At 36.4% G+C, this 16,025-nt stretch overlaps 1 protein-coding gene across 6 annotated transcripts in view; it reads right to left on the bottom strand.

Moving 5' to 3' along the window:
- CDK17 (cyclin dependent kinase 17) overlaps window positions 1–16,025 on the bottom strand; it is a 99,810-nt gene that overhangs the window by 9,006 nt on the left and 74,779 nt on the right. For all 6 annotated transcript variants that reach the window (XM_072865754.1, XM_072865736.1, XM_072865771.1 and 3 more), the window contains 7 exons: window positions 11,902–12,027; window positions 7,825–7,881; window positions 6,058–6,172; window positions 5,438–5,532; window positions 4,530–4,592; window positions 1,225–1,348; window positions 91–211 (listed from right to left, as the gene is read on the bottom strand). In XM_072865754.1, coding sequence (XP_072721855.1) covers window positions 91–211; window positions 1,225–1,348; window positions 4,530–4,592; window positions 5,438–5,532; window positions 6,058–6,172; window positions 7,825–7,881; window positions 11,902–12,027 — 701 coding nt within the window. The remainder of the gene's footprint in view (window positions 1–90; window positions 212–1,224; window positions 1,349–4,529; window positions 4,593–5,437; window positions 5,533–6,057; window positions 6,173–7,824; window positions 7,882–11,901; window positions 12,028–16,025) is intronic.

Genomic DNA, 16,025 nt, shown 5'->3' on the forward strand with positions numbered 1-16,025 from the left:
TATCTGAATGCTACTATACCGTAACAAAGAGTTGACATTTTTTCAACTTGACTGAGAACAAAAATTTAAATTAGACAAAGCTATACAAACCACATGTCAATTTGAGTTGAATACTCTGAAGATCCGAGGAGAACATCAGGTGGTCTGTACCATAATGTGACAACTTCATTGGAATAGGTCTTTGTAGGAACAGACTTCGCTCTAGCCAATCCTTGATAAAAAGGGAAAGAGAGTCATGTGTAACTTGCTGAAGTCTTTTTTTTTTTTTTGCATGAAATTGACAAAGAATTTTTAAGAGCTAAATCAACCTTATTATACTTGCTAAATACCTTCCCTTAATGTTAATTAAAAAGCCCTAATAAATACATTTCTACAACTTGTGATTTGCCTCTTAGTATTTACAGCAATCTCATAATCAGCATTTTTAAGCACAGAAGACAGGTAAACAGATCTAAACCTGGAGTAATCCTATAAATTTCATTAAAACAACAAAGCATTAGATCAATATGACACCTCCCCCCTGTGAAAACCCTTCCACGCTATTTCCACTTGAGAATTGCGTTGCAAAAGGCAGAAGGAACCAAATAAATAACGAAATGGTGGAAACCAACCACATCAGTGTTGTATCAGCAGGGGTTTTCCATCCTAACATTGTCAGTTTGTCAGTAATACCTTCAATAAAATGTAGGTCTATCATGTTAGATGCAATCTTCTGAGCAACTTTCACTCACACAAAAGGGGAAAAACCAGTGGTAGCACAACTTTCAAAGGACCTTCCTGACACAGAAGATAACAGGAAACTGTGAATGTCCCACTCTACTGGAAATCCCAAAGGAACTTGGTGTATCAGTGATGGAGTAACACCTGACAATTTAGCACACAGACAGACCCTTTCTCTCTCCCAGCATGGTTACTTTGCTTTGGAGTGACTGTGGAGTGTTCAGAAAAGCAACTTGATCTCCACCTTAAGGATTTCACTAAGCGTCCATTTCAAAGGAAGCTGTAAGACTACTTTCAAACCACAAGTCAAGTGACAGTATTACGTATACATGTATTACTTTGATTACTAATATCCTGTAAAAGGTTGACTTTCGTTTTCCATCTGAGAATGCACTAATTCACTACAGACTTTTATAAGGAAAAATGCCTTTCCTTTATAAGGAAAGATGCCTCTCTTTTGCTGAGTGAAGAAAATATTTGTTACAGAATAATTTCAGGCCGTACCAAAGTCTGCAAGCTTCAGTTCTCCTTTCTCATTAATTAGTAGATTTTGTGGCTTCAGATCTCGATGTAACACCTTTCTCCTATGACAGTATGCCAAACCACGAAGAATCTGGTATAAAAATAGCTACGAAAGAGAACATTTATATAAATTAGACTAAAAATGTTAATCTACTGATTACACGACTAAAACAGCCCATCTGGGCACTGCAGAGTTAAGTCTCTGTATTGTAAGCAGGACAAAAATACTTCTCAAAACGTAAGTTACTTTTCCATATGAACACATTCTGAACATCAGCATTATTGTTTACAGATTTAAAATCCCTTTATGCTAATGCACTGCTTTGACACTATACTTTACAACAAAGATTTTAAGAGCAATTTGTTCTGCTTAACTGAAGAGAACCACAGCGCTGTTAATTTTTAAGTAAGCATTTACCAGTGCTCTTCTCCACAGTAATGTCTTTAAAGGTAACTGTCTCTGACTATACTCCAGTTCCCTTCTGCCACAGAATTCCTTCTGAAAAGGCAGCTCAGCATCCTTTCTATCCAATTGTGCTAAACTATGTAAAGAACGTTTTGGCATGCTATTGGAAAAATACACTTGGATTCACAAGCTCACGAAACATGGAGAAACGGGGAAATGAGGATTACTAAAACAGCCCAACTGCCTCTGGCATTTATATTCATCCCCTCACCTTGACACACACAGATTTATTTTAGTCTTTTGGAACAGCAAGCCAAGCAAGCAACTTCAGTCATGCATATTAATGTTGCACATATATAGACACAGAAGTAGTAAGGGATGAAGAAAGGTTTAGTAAGGGATGAAGAAAGGGATGAAGGGCAGCCAAGCAAGTTTACTACATCACTGCCCTAAGAACTACTATTTTGCAGTTTCTGTATGTATAAAGGGTCTGATCTTAAATGTGGGACTTCTGGGTAGCCATTGCTGCCATTTACCACACAACATTCCTCAGCCAGTATAGATGATCAAATGTACGATGAAAAAATATAGAGCATTACAGAAAGCAATGTTTACCAACGTGACAAATTCAGCATGTAATAGGACTTTTGAGGAGAAACACTAGAATGTTTTTATATGACCATTTTCTAACACATCCGTTTATTTTTGTACCAGGTGACACCACCAAATTCTTTTTCTAAACTGGACAAATACACAGCAGGTGTAGTTTACATCCATCTGTTCTCAGTCTGCTCATGTGGGGTTTATCTGTTTTAGAAAAAAAAGGAACTGGGATCAATTTTTTCTTTCTTTCTTTTCCTTGTCAAAGAGCAGAATGAGAAGCAACAAGCTTTGTTTCATCTACTCAGGTCCATACTGTTGCAGGGGTAGTCAGTCCCAAGTAATATTAACATGACTGCTGTGGAAATCAATAGCCATCTCTAGCATGCACTGGGACTGCAAGGATTAGTCAAGAAGGCAAAGCAGATTATTCTACAGAAATTGTGGATCTTCACCACAGCTGGCATGGATCCTTTTGGAAATGCACAGGACGACATGTATTAGCTCAAAATTTTGTTCAAAACAGTAATACCTGCAGAGATCACACACATCTTTATATTATATATCTTCATTTTGTTAAAACTCAAAAACCTAAAATTAGCTGAGGAATGTGAGGGGAATGATGACAGGGAGGTCTCTCAAATGTTAATGACCCAAACCCCCCCAGTTATTGTAAGGTAAGCACCTACAGCTACTACAGTTAGGCAGCAGTTCTGGTTTCCCAGTGCCAAAGGTACTGACCATATAAATCTGCTCTTAGGGAATAGTTTAAACCATAGGCAAACAAGGAAAAGCAGTTCTTCTGCTTAGCTCGGATTACCACAAGCAGATTCTTCTTGTTCTCTAACTGCACTTATTACAGGAGTCAGCTTCCCACTTACAGCTTTTCTTTTTTTTTTTTTTAAGCTTAAAGCACTACTTATTAACTTGTAGTTAATTAAAAACACAAGCGTAATTATGTTTTTTGTTGTCTCTCTGAAGCAGATACAAATTAAAGAATTTCCCTTTGCAGACTCTCAAAGGAAGCAAAAGAGTAGGTTAAGGGCAGATGTCTTACCCTAGAGATACTTATTGCAATGTGACAACAGAATAAAAGAAAAAGCTATCCAAACAGTAACCGACATCTAGACTGCATCCCATACACAATTCAACTAAGAACAGATTTCTCAACATGCAACTAAGCCAAAACCAAGGATGACAACTCTACTGGAATGCACACAAAACCCATCACTTCACAGTGTTTAGTACATTGTGTTGTCAACCACATTTGCGCCATGTGCTCCTGTATAAGAATAAAAGAAATTTTCCTACCATGCATGCACGCTCATGGTTTTGTTCTTTAGGGTCACAGCTTAAAGTTATTTTTTTTCAAGAGGAGCTTCTCAAACATATCTACCGTACAAATAATATCCCTTATATGAATTATATATGGCTTAATGAAGAGGTTTTGAAGGTACAGTCCAGGACAGGCTGCAACACAGCAGGGTGATACTGGTAACCCAGCCTCCTCGGACAACTTCACTCATTTCAAGATAGCATTGTCCTCTGTTTGGAATCTTGTTTATAAAACCGTAAGTATTAAAGAACATAAACAGTTATTTCAGTTTTCCAAATCAAACCTGCTTGTTATGAAAGAGGTAACACTTGAACCTGAGTTAGTTTCAGCAGGCCACACTGGAAACTGAGTCACTTGACCTGGCCACAGCCATAGTTAAAAGCAACAGACAATTAAACCTTAAAGAAAATAATTTCCATTTTATTACTAATGGAAAGATGAACATCACTCATTCTTAAATATGTATTATTAATTTCTTACTTGTGTGGTAGGCAGTGGCATCCAAACCCACATTCATGATTGAGGCTACATTTTCCTCAGTGCGCATACACAAATTTTATTTGAGGATATACCAAACTACAGACTTAACTTAATAAATGAGTATAAAATAATGGAAGGACAAGAAGAGGTGAAAAGAGTTATGAATGTATTACTTTTTAGGAAATTTTCATTTTAAATATATAATTTCAAAGAGAAGGAAAACATATGAAGTTATATAATCTCCTGTTTTCAGTGCTTTAAATACTTAAAAGCCATCAAAACCAAAAACAAAGACTCCATCTGATGTCAAATGTAGTTAAGCCAGGCACAAATGTCAAAAAGGAAGTTAAGTTTCTTAATTTTATTTTTTTAAAAAGCCCTAAACCATATAGCTCCTGACTATTAAGTTCTCTGAAATTCTTAGAACAGAGAAAGCTGGAAGACAGTGTCACTGAAAACACTTACCTTTACATTGTGCATACTCATGATGTTACCACAGTCATCCATGTACTGCTTCAGATCCTTGTCCTGTCAAAACACCACCACCACTGTTCAGTAAAATTGTGGACAACGGATTATGTGAATATTATTTATTGTTAGAACTGAAATAATTAATCAGAAAACTGAGTTTTCTGCCAAAGATGCTCAATGATAAAAAACCTAAAAGCCTGAACATGCAGAAAACTCTGGCTTTCCCAAGGATATAAATACCCATTTTCCAGCAAGCTGCATCATCTCAGACAACATTATTTGTTATTGCCTTCTCCTCCATCTTGTGTGCGCCACAGTATTTTATGAAATTCCTACATTCTCCAATTACATTGGAAGTAAAGAGTTTTTCTTCATCCCTCTTATTACGCTTATATATTCCGGCATATTATACAAAAAATATCATTAGGTAAAGCTTCAGTGAGAAAGTGAAAAGTCTACAATGTGAGCAAGTGAGATACGTAATTGTGGACACTTGCTTGAAAAGATTGTTACAAAAACATGGAATGTGTTGTTTACTTTGAAGTATACTTTTTTCCTTAGCTAACTTGTGGGAGTTGCATCGCAACAGAAAAATATCGTTTGAATAATAGTGTGGTTATCCTCTTTTACAGTTAACAATTTTGGTACAAGTAGACAGTTTGCTCAGGTAGATCACCACTAACTTCTATTAATGAAACTCTGAAATGATCAGAACAGTATTTTCTAATTTACAGCAATTTAAGAACTGAATATCTTTTTCTCATTTTCAGCTGAATGATTCTAGATGCAGGAGAAAACTGTAACAGTCCCAGTATTTTTAAAGAGAATACAGAATTTTGTTATGTCTGTTACTTAGAAACAATACATTGAATGTAAAGCTTGCTAGTTGTTTAAGCACTTACCAGATATTCGAAAACAAGAGTCAAAGACTTGTCTGTGTGCACAATATCGTGTAATGTAACAATATTTGCATGCTTCAGATCTTTTAATAATGACACTGCAAGAGAATTGTAAGTATAAAATAAATGCAAAACACACAAGCAGTAAATGCATTTCTAGCAAGTTCATACATATAAGCTATTTATTTTTTTAATTAAAAAGCTATTTTTAAGAACATAATACTCATATAGATTAAGTTAATAAGAAAGGTATTTAATCAAAACACCAGACATTTGAGTAACAAACTGTAAATATTTCCTAAATTATACATTTCAAACAGAAGTAGTAATTTGGTAAAATGTATTCTGAATCCCTGAAAGTTACTCACTAATAATAGTCTAATTCAGTATAAAATCATCCATTTATAACAACACATTTGAGAACACAACCACCTCCATAAAGTAAATAAATTTGGAACACTAACCCTTAATACGCCTAGACTAAAATTTTCCTCATCAAAACTAATACCAATTTCATTAATCTTCCATGTAGGCTATGTATTTCCAAGTACCAACAGTACTTTGGTCAAAAAGAACTCCAGAAGTATCTGAAATTCTAAGTAGTAAAAAAAAAAAGTTATCACCTTCTCTTATGGCTGTGCATGGTGCTCCCTCTTCATGTTCCAGGCGGATTTCTTTCAGAGCTACCAGGTTCTCTGTCAATTTACTTCTCCCCTTATAAACTGTTGCGTAAGTACCCTACAAAATGGGAAAAGAAGGAAACTCTTACAAATTGTTCCTTCATTGAAAGCTAAGTTAAAAAAGAAAATACAAACTTCTATCTGAGGTTCTAATAGGTTTCATTTTGGATATGAATAGTTTTTACTCTTTTTTTGATATATGTAAAACTACAAAAATATTTCGTAAGCACAGGTCTGAACACACAGAGGACACAAGGGATGCGTACGCTTAACAACTCTGAAAATTACACGGAAAACTATCCACCATATAGCTACCAAATAAGTCAGATCAGGTAGCGTTAAGTTCCCCGAGTTCACTGCTGGGATCATTTACCCTCTTGGAAGTCTCTATTTGATTAAAACTAGCTCAGGTATCTCTACGCTGCCCTGCAGTTACGTTTCCGAAAGCTGCAGACATACTCTGCCATTACTTTTATGAAAATATATAACTACTTTTGATAGCTTCTTGTCTTCGTCACATATTTTACATGAGATTGGGGGGGGGGGGGGAAGTTGTCAAAGTTTCATTTTGGTTGACATAATGAATAGTGAGTATTACGAAGCTTATCTTTCTCTTTTTTTTTTTTTTTTTTTTTCTTAGACAATAAGACATTCAAAACTCTCACGGCATGTTACATGAGGACAAGAAATTCTGACAAAACAGCAAGTAGGTACAACAAATCCCAGTGATTGCAAAGAGGAAGCAACAAAGTTACAGAACCCTAGGTAACCCTAGGTTACAGTACATACCTGGTGTTGTCCATTACGCTTTGTAAGCAAGTGAGATAATGTACACCCGCAACTATGACTTGATAGCTACTAGATTAACATTCCTCCAAAGATACGCAATGTTACATGACGTCTAGTGACCCATCTAACATGTACTAGAGGCAAAATAAAAAATAAACGTCTTTGGAAATGAAAATGTTGCAAACGGAGGACTAGCTGCAATATCCACAGCAGAGACGCTGACCAGCCCTGCTTCCTTCTGTAATGTGCAGTGTGTCCCATTCCAGTGCTCCTTGTCCATTTTTGATCCTGTTGGCCAACCTCAATCAAATTGGACAGGAGTGACACCTGGCCCCTCCTGAATTCTACCGTTTCTCTGGAAGTCAGAGGCTGAGTGGAGCTAGAAAGCCGTACTGCTGCCCTCCCACAAGGAAAGGCAAACTCAGTGTTACGTACCTCACTTGGCAGCGCCCGGCTGGCTGCCCAGCTCAGGCGTGCAGGCTTCTCTACCAGAACATGCATAGCTACTGCCTGGTCCCTGCAAGCGCTGGCTTCTTGTCCAGCATGAGTGCTCCCTAACGCCTAACTCACGGCAGGAGGATGCCAGACTTAACTAGTTTTATTATTGACAGAATAATTTTGTCTATCTGCACACAAAGCCAGCCTACGTACGAAGGTCACAGATCATTTGCTAATGGAGCCTTGCTCTTCCCCAGCTCAGTGATGTTCTTTCTGCTTTTTTTTTTTTGCTTATTATATATGCATAGAACATTTGTGTGGTCGTGACATTGTTACACATGATGAATATGTTTGGTTTACTGAAAAGATAAATTCAATGGGTATTTTGAGGGATATGGAGATTTTCAGTTAAGGTTTACATAAAATTTTACATACGACATTGTCGTCAAAGCAGTAATCATTTCAAAAGAGAGCTATACGTACCTCTCCAAGCTTTTCTAACTTGATATAGGTTTCCATTTTTCCAAATCCAATTTCTGACTGCAATGAGAAGAAGTGGAAAAATCGATCACTAAAACTGAACACTTTATTTATACATCATTTAATCAGCCAGCTAAACTTTGTTTCAGAGAAATACCTGATAGTACTTGACCAAACACCACACAATTCCGCTATTTTAAAAACGATTTAGCATATTATGACATAAATGTGTCCCAGCATCCCAGCCCAATGCTCAGCCTGTTGGCCAGTCTACTGTGTATCCTGGAAGGACTATGTACTGAGTCATATGTAGACTGAAGCCCCACTTTACCCTACCTCCTACTTAAGTCTTCTCTACTCTTCTGATCTGATTACTACTAATGAGGTGGTTATAGCTTAAAGCACAGAAGTCATCTCAAACCATTCCATCCTTTCTCTTGCTTAGCATAACCATATGCTGCTGCTTCTTTCAAAATAAACTTGCATTACTTATTTGCTCTCTACTAATATATATAACGCATTCAAGATCTCAGCTCCAGTTTTCCTCTCTCATTCTAACCTCTCAATGCCTTTCAGTCTAAAACTCTGCCAGTAAAATCCATAAACATCATTCTTCCACAAGCTTCAGCTTTGTCTCAACAATTTACGTTTCATGGCTCATAACTTCAAGTCTTTGTGTATATTACTTGGACCTATTCTCTTTTTTTTGTCACCAACTTAGCTCTGCAATGCAAGCCAGGAGGGTTTGCCTGCCTACATAACACCTTTTTCTGAAGACTTTTAAGATCATTACTCTTTTCCTGTTCAAATCCATTGCTACTCTCATATTTAATACAGTTATCTCCGACAGTTATTTTCAAGTAAGACCATGAAAATAACTTGTCAATTACACCAAAGCTTTATATTGTTCTTACAGTGTAAAGAATGCTGAAAGTAGACATGGAAAACATGTCAATTTTTAAACCAATTTACAAAGTGCATACAGCCTGTACCCTGTCAAAATCCAAAATCCATAGGCTTCCTGGGGTTTTGCTTTACTGACAATTGAACATATGCTAAGACAAAAAAGACAGGTTTTCTCCCCAGCATCACCTCCTCCTCCTAATTCCAAACATAGCTCTCCACTTGCTATTTCTTTCTAAGGAACACTACTTTGACCCCGGACTGGCTTCCGCACCTATGTCCACAAGTCTGAATACGTTGATTTGCTCCTAAAATCCAATGGATACTGAAGTTGTATATTATTTCATGGTAACACAGTGTAACATAAATACTGATGACTGTATTAAGATTTGACAACAACATAATATGAAGGTATACTAAGAAAAGTTGGATTAATACTTAATTTTTAGAACACATGCATGAAAATACATCTGAAGTAAGTCTAAGATCTTGTCTGTAAACATATTTAACATATCTAAGAGAAAAAATGGGCACATAATTATGTTAACATTGTATTAAGAGTAATCTTACTTTATTAAATTAGTGTTAGAATTGAAATGTTTTAAAACTGCCTAAGGATACTTCAGCATCAAGCATATTCAGGAGCTTGTTGAAGCCAAGGTGATTATCCCAAAATACAAGCAAAGTTGATATTTGACAACCCTTATAACTCCAGTGAGATTTTAAACATACCACTGATATGGGTACAATGTTAGCAAAATAAATATTATGTTTCCAAAGTGCATTGTGACCTACTTAAACAAACATATCTTGAAGTGAGTATTAGATGGTATTAGAATTAAAAAGATAGGCTGCTTAGTTTACAGGAGAAACTAAAGGAGAACTCGGAGCCATTGGCCTTGTTATTGCCAGACAGTCTGGAATACAATTTAAAAGTCTGATTTCTAAGAAACCTTGATGTTGTTCATCAAGACTACCAAACTTAAAATCTTCTTTAGACAATAAAATCATACAATGTTTCCAACATACAGAGGACAGATATTCTTCAAGACCTGCCCTTCAATGTGTTTAATTTTTTAATCACATTTTGGTTGCCTACCACTCATAAGAAAAACTAATTTTTAGATTCCTCAAACTAAGATCAATTTCCTTTTTCCTTCAAAATAGTTTCTGAACTATTTAATTTTTTTCTGCAATACACATCTGTCTATCTTGACTTACACAGAAACACTGATGCATCATATTTATGGTCTCTTATGGCTCTCTCTAATGGCTGGTGCATAAGAGTTACACCTATGCTACCGCGCATGCATGTACATGTGTACACAAAATACAATTACCATAAAAGCTAATTTTTTTTGTTGTATTTCAAAGGAATACACCAAACCTAAAGTATAACAAGTCCTCACTTGTTACTTTTTATAGCTTTTTTTCCTTTGATTCCTACTAAGCCTTGAAAAGAGACATGCCTTTGAAGCAGAGCATGATATTCATATATTGTAATTAACATTCTGCTAGCAAGCTTTCAATGACAATCTCAGAATAATGAGTCCTTGAATTTTTTTTTTTTTTTAAAGGTTAGTTTGAAATCATGAAAGGACAATGCAGCAAATGCATGCCTGCATACCACAGCACTGCTGGCAGGTTTCATTTTGCACTTTTAAGCCCTGGAAGTGTTTTAAAAGGCAAAACAAAACAACCTTGTGACAGGAAGCTGATTCCATACACACACCATATTCATTAGAGGGCACTGTTTTTCTATCTGTCTTCTAGAAGGTAAAGAGGAGAGATCTTCAGCTGTTCTCAGGGCTCACAATTAAATGAGCAAGGGGATTTAGATATACAGGGAAATCCCCCCAGCCCCCAAATACTATATTTCAACACTGAGAATGTTCTATTGAAAAGGTACTTCACCAGCCTCTGAAAAGAGAAGGTTTGGGGAAGTCTATTCCTCAGTTCAATGCTACATCAGTAACTAAGTGGTTAATGAGCTACAAAATTCTGGCACAAATATTTAAGCTTGCTACATTATTATTACTTCCAGTGCTTTGATGCAATCTTTTCTTTTAATATTGTTCTTGTAAAAGGCGACATGCAGATCAGAGCTTTAGTCTAGCACACTAAATTGTATTTTTCAGGGGAAAAATACATGATAAAACTCAACCATTGCTTTGTTATAGACGTTATTAATTCACAAAGAATAAAATAAGATATTTCACAGTTAATAAAACTAATTCACTACATGTACTTTCATATTTATTTTTCAGCAAATAAGCCATTAAATTAAGAAAACAAAGAACAATGTGGATTTCATAAACCTATCCAGTTTTTCTCTGCAGAGAATTTCTCACCAGTGAATTTGCTCAGGAAGTCGGTAATGGTCTAGCAATTCTTTAAGAACTCGGTTAACATTAAGAAAACTGATAGATCAAATTACAATTGAAATGTAACTATTTTTGTAAAAATAAGACAAAAATTTTTTTGGACTATTTCACAGATGTGAAATAGTTTGGACACTCATATTTTATATGAGTGTCCAGGATTTCTAGCATTTATACTCTAATTACAGTATAGGAATCCTCATTCTGCCATCTCCAAGGAAAGACTTTACTTTCGAAAATAACTAATAATCTAAAAAGGTATATGTGAATTTATTAATTCATATTCTTAGGAATCCACACATGCTTTTTTAAAAAAATAAAATAATAAAAATCTATCATCTCAACAGCAATTTTGAGAAAGGAAAGTTATTATCAAACACAAAAAGAACAGCGAGAAGGGCCTGCCTTCATATTATGCTGCTTTAGGGCCTTCCTACTATATCACATGAGAGCCCCAGCCTTGACCTAAGACTACGTGGCCTATTTGCTCAAACAGATCATCCCTGCTCTAAAAAGCAAAAGGATTTAACTATGCACTTTGGGAGTTGAGTTTAGCCACCGATTTCAATGGGTCAAGCCCTTCACTGAGAAATGACAGTGGCAAGTTTGCAGAAGAAAAAATGAAAGAAAGGGTGAAATTCTTCAGTGGATTTTGACAGGCGCACATTCAAGTTCAGGACATAAAAGCCAAGGTGTAAATGAAGTTGAATCATACCTATGGTATACAGACATCCGCATTAAACGGAGTCTGAAGAACCAAGAGGTTGGTTTAGCATGGCAGACGCATTACACTTACCAGTGATGCTCTACGAGAACGTCGACTCATTGGCTGATCAAACGGTGGGCTGTTAATCTGCAACTTTTCAAGATAGCCATCAGGTATCCTGATGTCAGCAGGCAGGGACAAACGCTTGTTCAAATCCTGCAGTAAATAATATTAAAAAGAGAAAGGTCAAGTATAATTCAGAATTTCCTGAAAAATCTTTTAACACCTGTAGTGCTACTGTTACTACAGTGTTGCTATTTAAAACTGAAATATTTATACGAATGAAAAATAAGTAATTTCACAGAAATTGTTTTTAAAAACATTATCTTCTAATAAGACTTCAAATTGCTTAGATAACAGATTCAAAAATTCAGTGCTTTACGAACTCATTACTTTAACAAGAGGAATGAAACATTAAAATGTAGTTAATTACATTGTGGATAAATGTTCTGAGTTTACTTGAATACTTATGCATACCTGGAATTCCAGAAACCGATAATTCAGTAGCTGGTAAATAAATTTCTTTTCATATAGTAATTACATTAGAATAACAAGAGATCCCCACGATTCCAAATATATCACACTCCCTTTCTCGGACTACTAAAAGTTATAAACTTGCTTCAACTTCCATTTTTCCAGTCTTACAAAACAGAATCACTTCGTTATTGAGCCCAACTATTTCAAACTTTAATACATTCTTCTATTTCAAGCTCTTTAATATACAATCTTTAGAAAACCAAACTGCCATTATATAAATGCAGTTTTCCCTACATCAGATTCTGGTTTTCACCAGTAAATTTTTCCAACAACAGGTATAATTTCTAAGACAAGAGGGAAACAAAATTACTTCACCTTTCAATAAATGTGAAAAAATGTTTTTTTTTGGGGGGCGGCTGCACATTCTCATCAATTTTTTATTTTCAGTTGGGCTTTAATCTCAAACATGCCAGAAAATAAAATACCAAATATTCTTTAAAGCAGCCAGTCACCACCACAGAGATACAAGGGCAACATATCCAGACGCACAAAAAATGGGAAGCAATTTCCAAAACAGCAGGAATGGTATTTCACTAAAAGGTACTTTATCCAAGTAAAGGAAAATCACACTCAGCATCAAACTATACAATCCACCCCCACGGATTCTACCCTGAAGTTAAGAGGACATCTCTGGAACCATCACTGTTTTCACACTTTTCTCCAGCAGAAGAGGGAATCTCCAGATTTCTGCTGGTGGACCTCAGATTTAATCAATACTGACCTGATGACAGCTAGCTCTTCTTGATGTTATCCTATTCTATCTTACCTATCACCTCCAGCTTTGAATTCTGGGCATCCCGAGCTAACCTAAACACTGGCAGCTATGGCCCCATTCGGTTCCCCTCAGGCGTGGCCACATGTTTCTACTCATGTCTTTGCAGCAGCTTTGAACTATTTCAGCATGCTAAATCATCGAGAAACTATCTCAGCCAGCCTTGTGCTCCAAACAGGTTCAGTGTGAGGTCAGACAAGCTCACAGCCTGAACACAGGGCAAGAGAAGCAGCAGGGCAAGCCTGGGAAGCCAGCAGCTAAATCAGCTTAGGCTGCCAAAGAACTGGATCATCAGACTTTTCAAGACTTGAGATCTTGGTGGACAACTTGCTAAGCTTTCAGTGTTGATAATGTATTTGAACCATGTATATGCATGATCTGTACATGTACCTGGAGCAACAGCTAAGCAAAAAAATATCAGTTAAAAATACATATATTTTGAAAAAATGAATGGAATTTGGCAATTGGTTGAATTTCAGGTAGGACTGAAATGCTAATATACATCCCCCAGATGACTGATATGTATATGCTATTCACTATGGTCACTGGATACAGGCAGAAATTTCTGGAGAGATGCCAACAAAGCTTTAACTTCTGGCAGCTGACCCTCCTGTTTTCTTCTTGCTCCCCACACCTCCTTAGGTACAGAGCACAAAGTCTGTTAGCTTCTACTTTGCTGCCCAACATCAGCTTCTTTGCATAACTGGAAAAAATCAGTGTCTGTATTTCTTATTTTGTACAGAATTTTTAAATTGTCTTTAAACAAAAGAAGTACTGTTCACAGAATGGCAGCTTTGACCAACATTTTGAAGTTAAATTAAAAGAAAACAAAAGGATGCCTCAGTTTTGGCAGCTTCCAATTTCTTTACTAATTTTCAACTTTGGTATTTCGAATTTTTCAAAACATTGGAAATTTTAAAACGGCCTGTGTGGTTTTCGGGAGAGTGGAGGAACTAATTACTTATAATGGGAGCTAGCAGTAATCCCTACAGTAAAACAGTATTTTCCACTAAAGAATTTTCCTTCTTTTTGACAGGCTCTGCTAATGCCATTTTTGTAAGAGGCAACTAAAATTCAGTGAAACTAGAGCCATCTGAAAAGAGAAATGCCTCTCCCCTACTGAAGAGGGCTTCAGATTGTTAAAAATAAATAAATAAATAATAAATTCACCCTATAATTTATTGCATTCTTCAGAAAATTCAGGTAGCTCATCAAAACAGATGAGCACAAAGGAAAGAGCTCCACGTTGCCTTAAAGAAAGCAGCTTTGTCATTGCACTGCAGCGGGAAACCATGGAACTGCTGGAACAAGACAGGGATGGCAGGAAAAGGACTAGCATCAGACTCTACTCCACCTTCCTACTGTAATCCCAGCTCAACAGTGGGGCAGTATCTTGATTTTCTTTCTCCCGTTGCTCAAGAACATAAAATAAAGCAGGAATTTGACAAATTCCAAGACAGCAGAAGAAAAGAGCATTGAGTGGAGTTTTTCAATATAACTTCCTGAACACAGTAGATATCATTATCCTATATACCCTGTGGAAAAATAACTTTCTCCTACTCCTATCTATTAACTCTATGGCATAGAAACCTCCTGTAGCGCTCTCTTCTTACCATTTCATAGTACTTACTTGACAATAAGTATTTTAACAGAGTCTGTTTATAGGGATACTGAAATCATGGACCACAACTCAACAGTCTCATGAAATATTGAGTCGACTGTACCCCAAAGCTCTCCATCTGTGTGTTCTCTCCTCCCACAGCACTCATCCTTGGGGCAGCCAAAGTGGCACTTCACACCTAGCTCCAAAGCCTCGAAGAAGCATTTCCAAGCATACAAAGTTGACGGGTATGTAGGAAGAAGGAAGAAAAGGCAGCCTTTAAGCTGTGATGGTAATTTGAAAACGATGCCATTAACTGTGGACAGTGCCTGCCATCAATGAACACATACCTTTTCAAATGGAGAGGAAGGGAAACAAAACAAGTCTAAGATGCTTTACAGCTACTAAGAATTCATTACTCTGGAGTCCAGCTACCATAAAAACTGGAAATAACAGTATTTTAGGTATCAGAAAAGATTATAATGGGAGCTAGCTGTAATTCTATTACAGAATTCCCCTTCCTTCATTCTCAAAAGCTCTGCCTATGCAGTTTTTGCAACAGGCGTTTGCAAAACTCCCCATGACTTACTTCGAAGATCCACGTGACACCCTCAGTTCTAAACTGAGTTTAAGCTGTAAGCTTACATTTTGTGCTACACGGTGCTCCACAGTGTGTAATACAGATACTGTAAGTACTGTATTATGCACTGAATGTAAATACTTACTGATGCAAAGGCCAAAATCTATTCCAGTTTGGGGAAAAAACCCTCAAACAATAGACTACTTTAAGTATACAACAACAACCTTCACGCCAAACTCCCCGCAATGTCTGTCTTAAAAAAAAAAACAAACCCAAAAAACAAAAAAACCCCAACAAAACCAAACAAACACCCCCCACTCCCCCCAAAAAAACCCCCACACACCACAACCTGAGGGGAAAAGTAGGGAGAAATTTTTTTCAGAATCGCAATATTTGTTTTTAATATAATTTCTCTACTTACATTTGTAATATAATGGACAGCTCATGACAGTAATCACTCTTTTTTTCCCCTCAAAAAATGAGTATTTACTGTTGGAAGCCTGAATTTTTGTCATGCTGTAAATAAAATCAAAACACTATCCCTTCTCCTTAACTTCTCAGAGCTGAAGAAAGTTTCTTTTCTGCAAGGAAACCATAATGATTTAATGGAAACTGCAGCAGGTACTTTATAGATTTTTTTCCTCCTAACAACCTACATTACTACT

The sequence above is a fragment of the Ciconia boyciana genome, chromosome 1 (assembly GCF_034638445.1).
Source record: "Ciconia boyciana chromosome 1, ASM3463844v1, whole genome shotgun sequence".
Lineage (NCBI taxonomy): Eukaryota > Metazoa > Chordata > Aves > Ciconiiformes > Ciconiidae > Ciconia > Ciconia boyciana.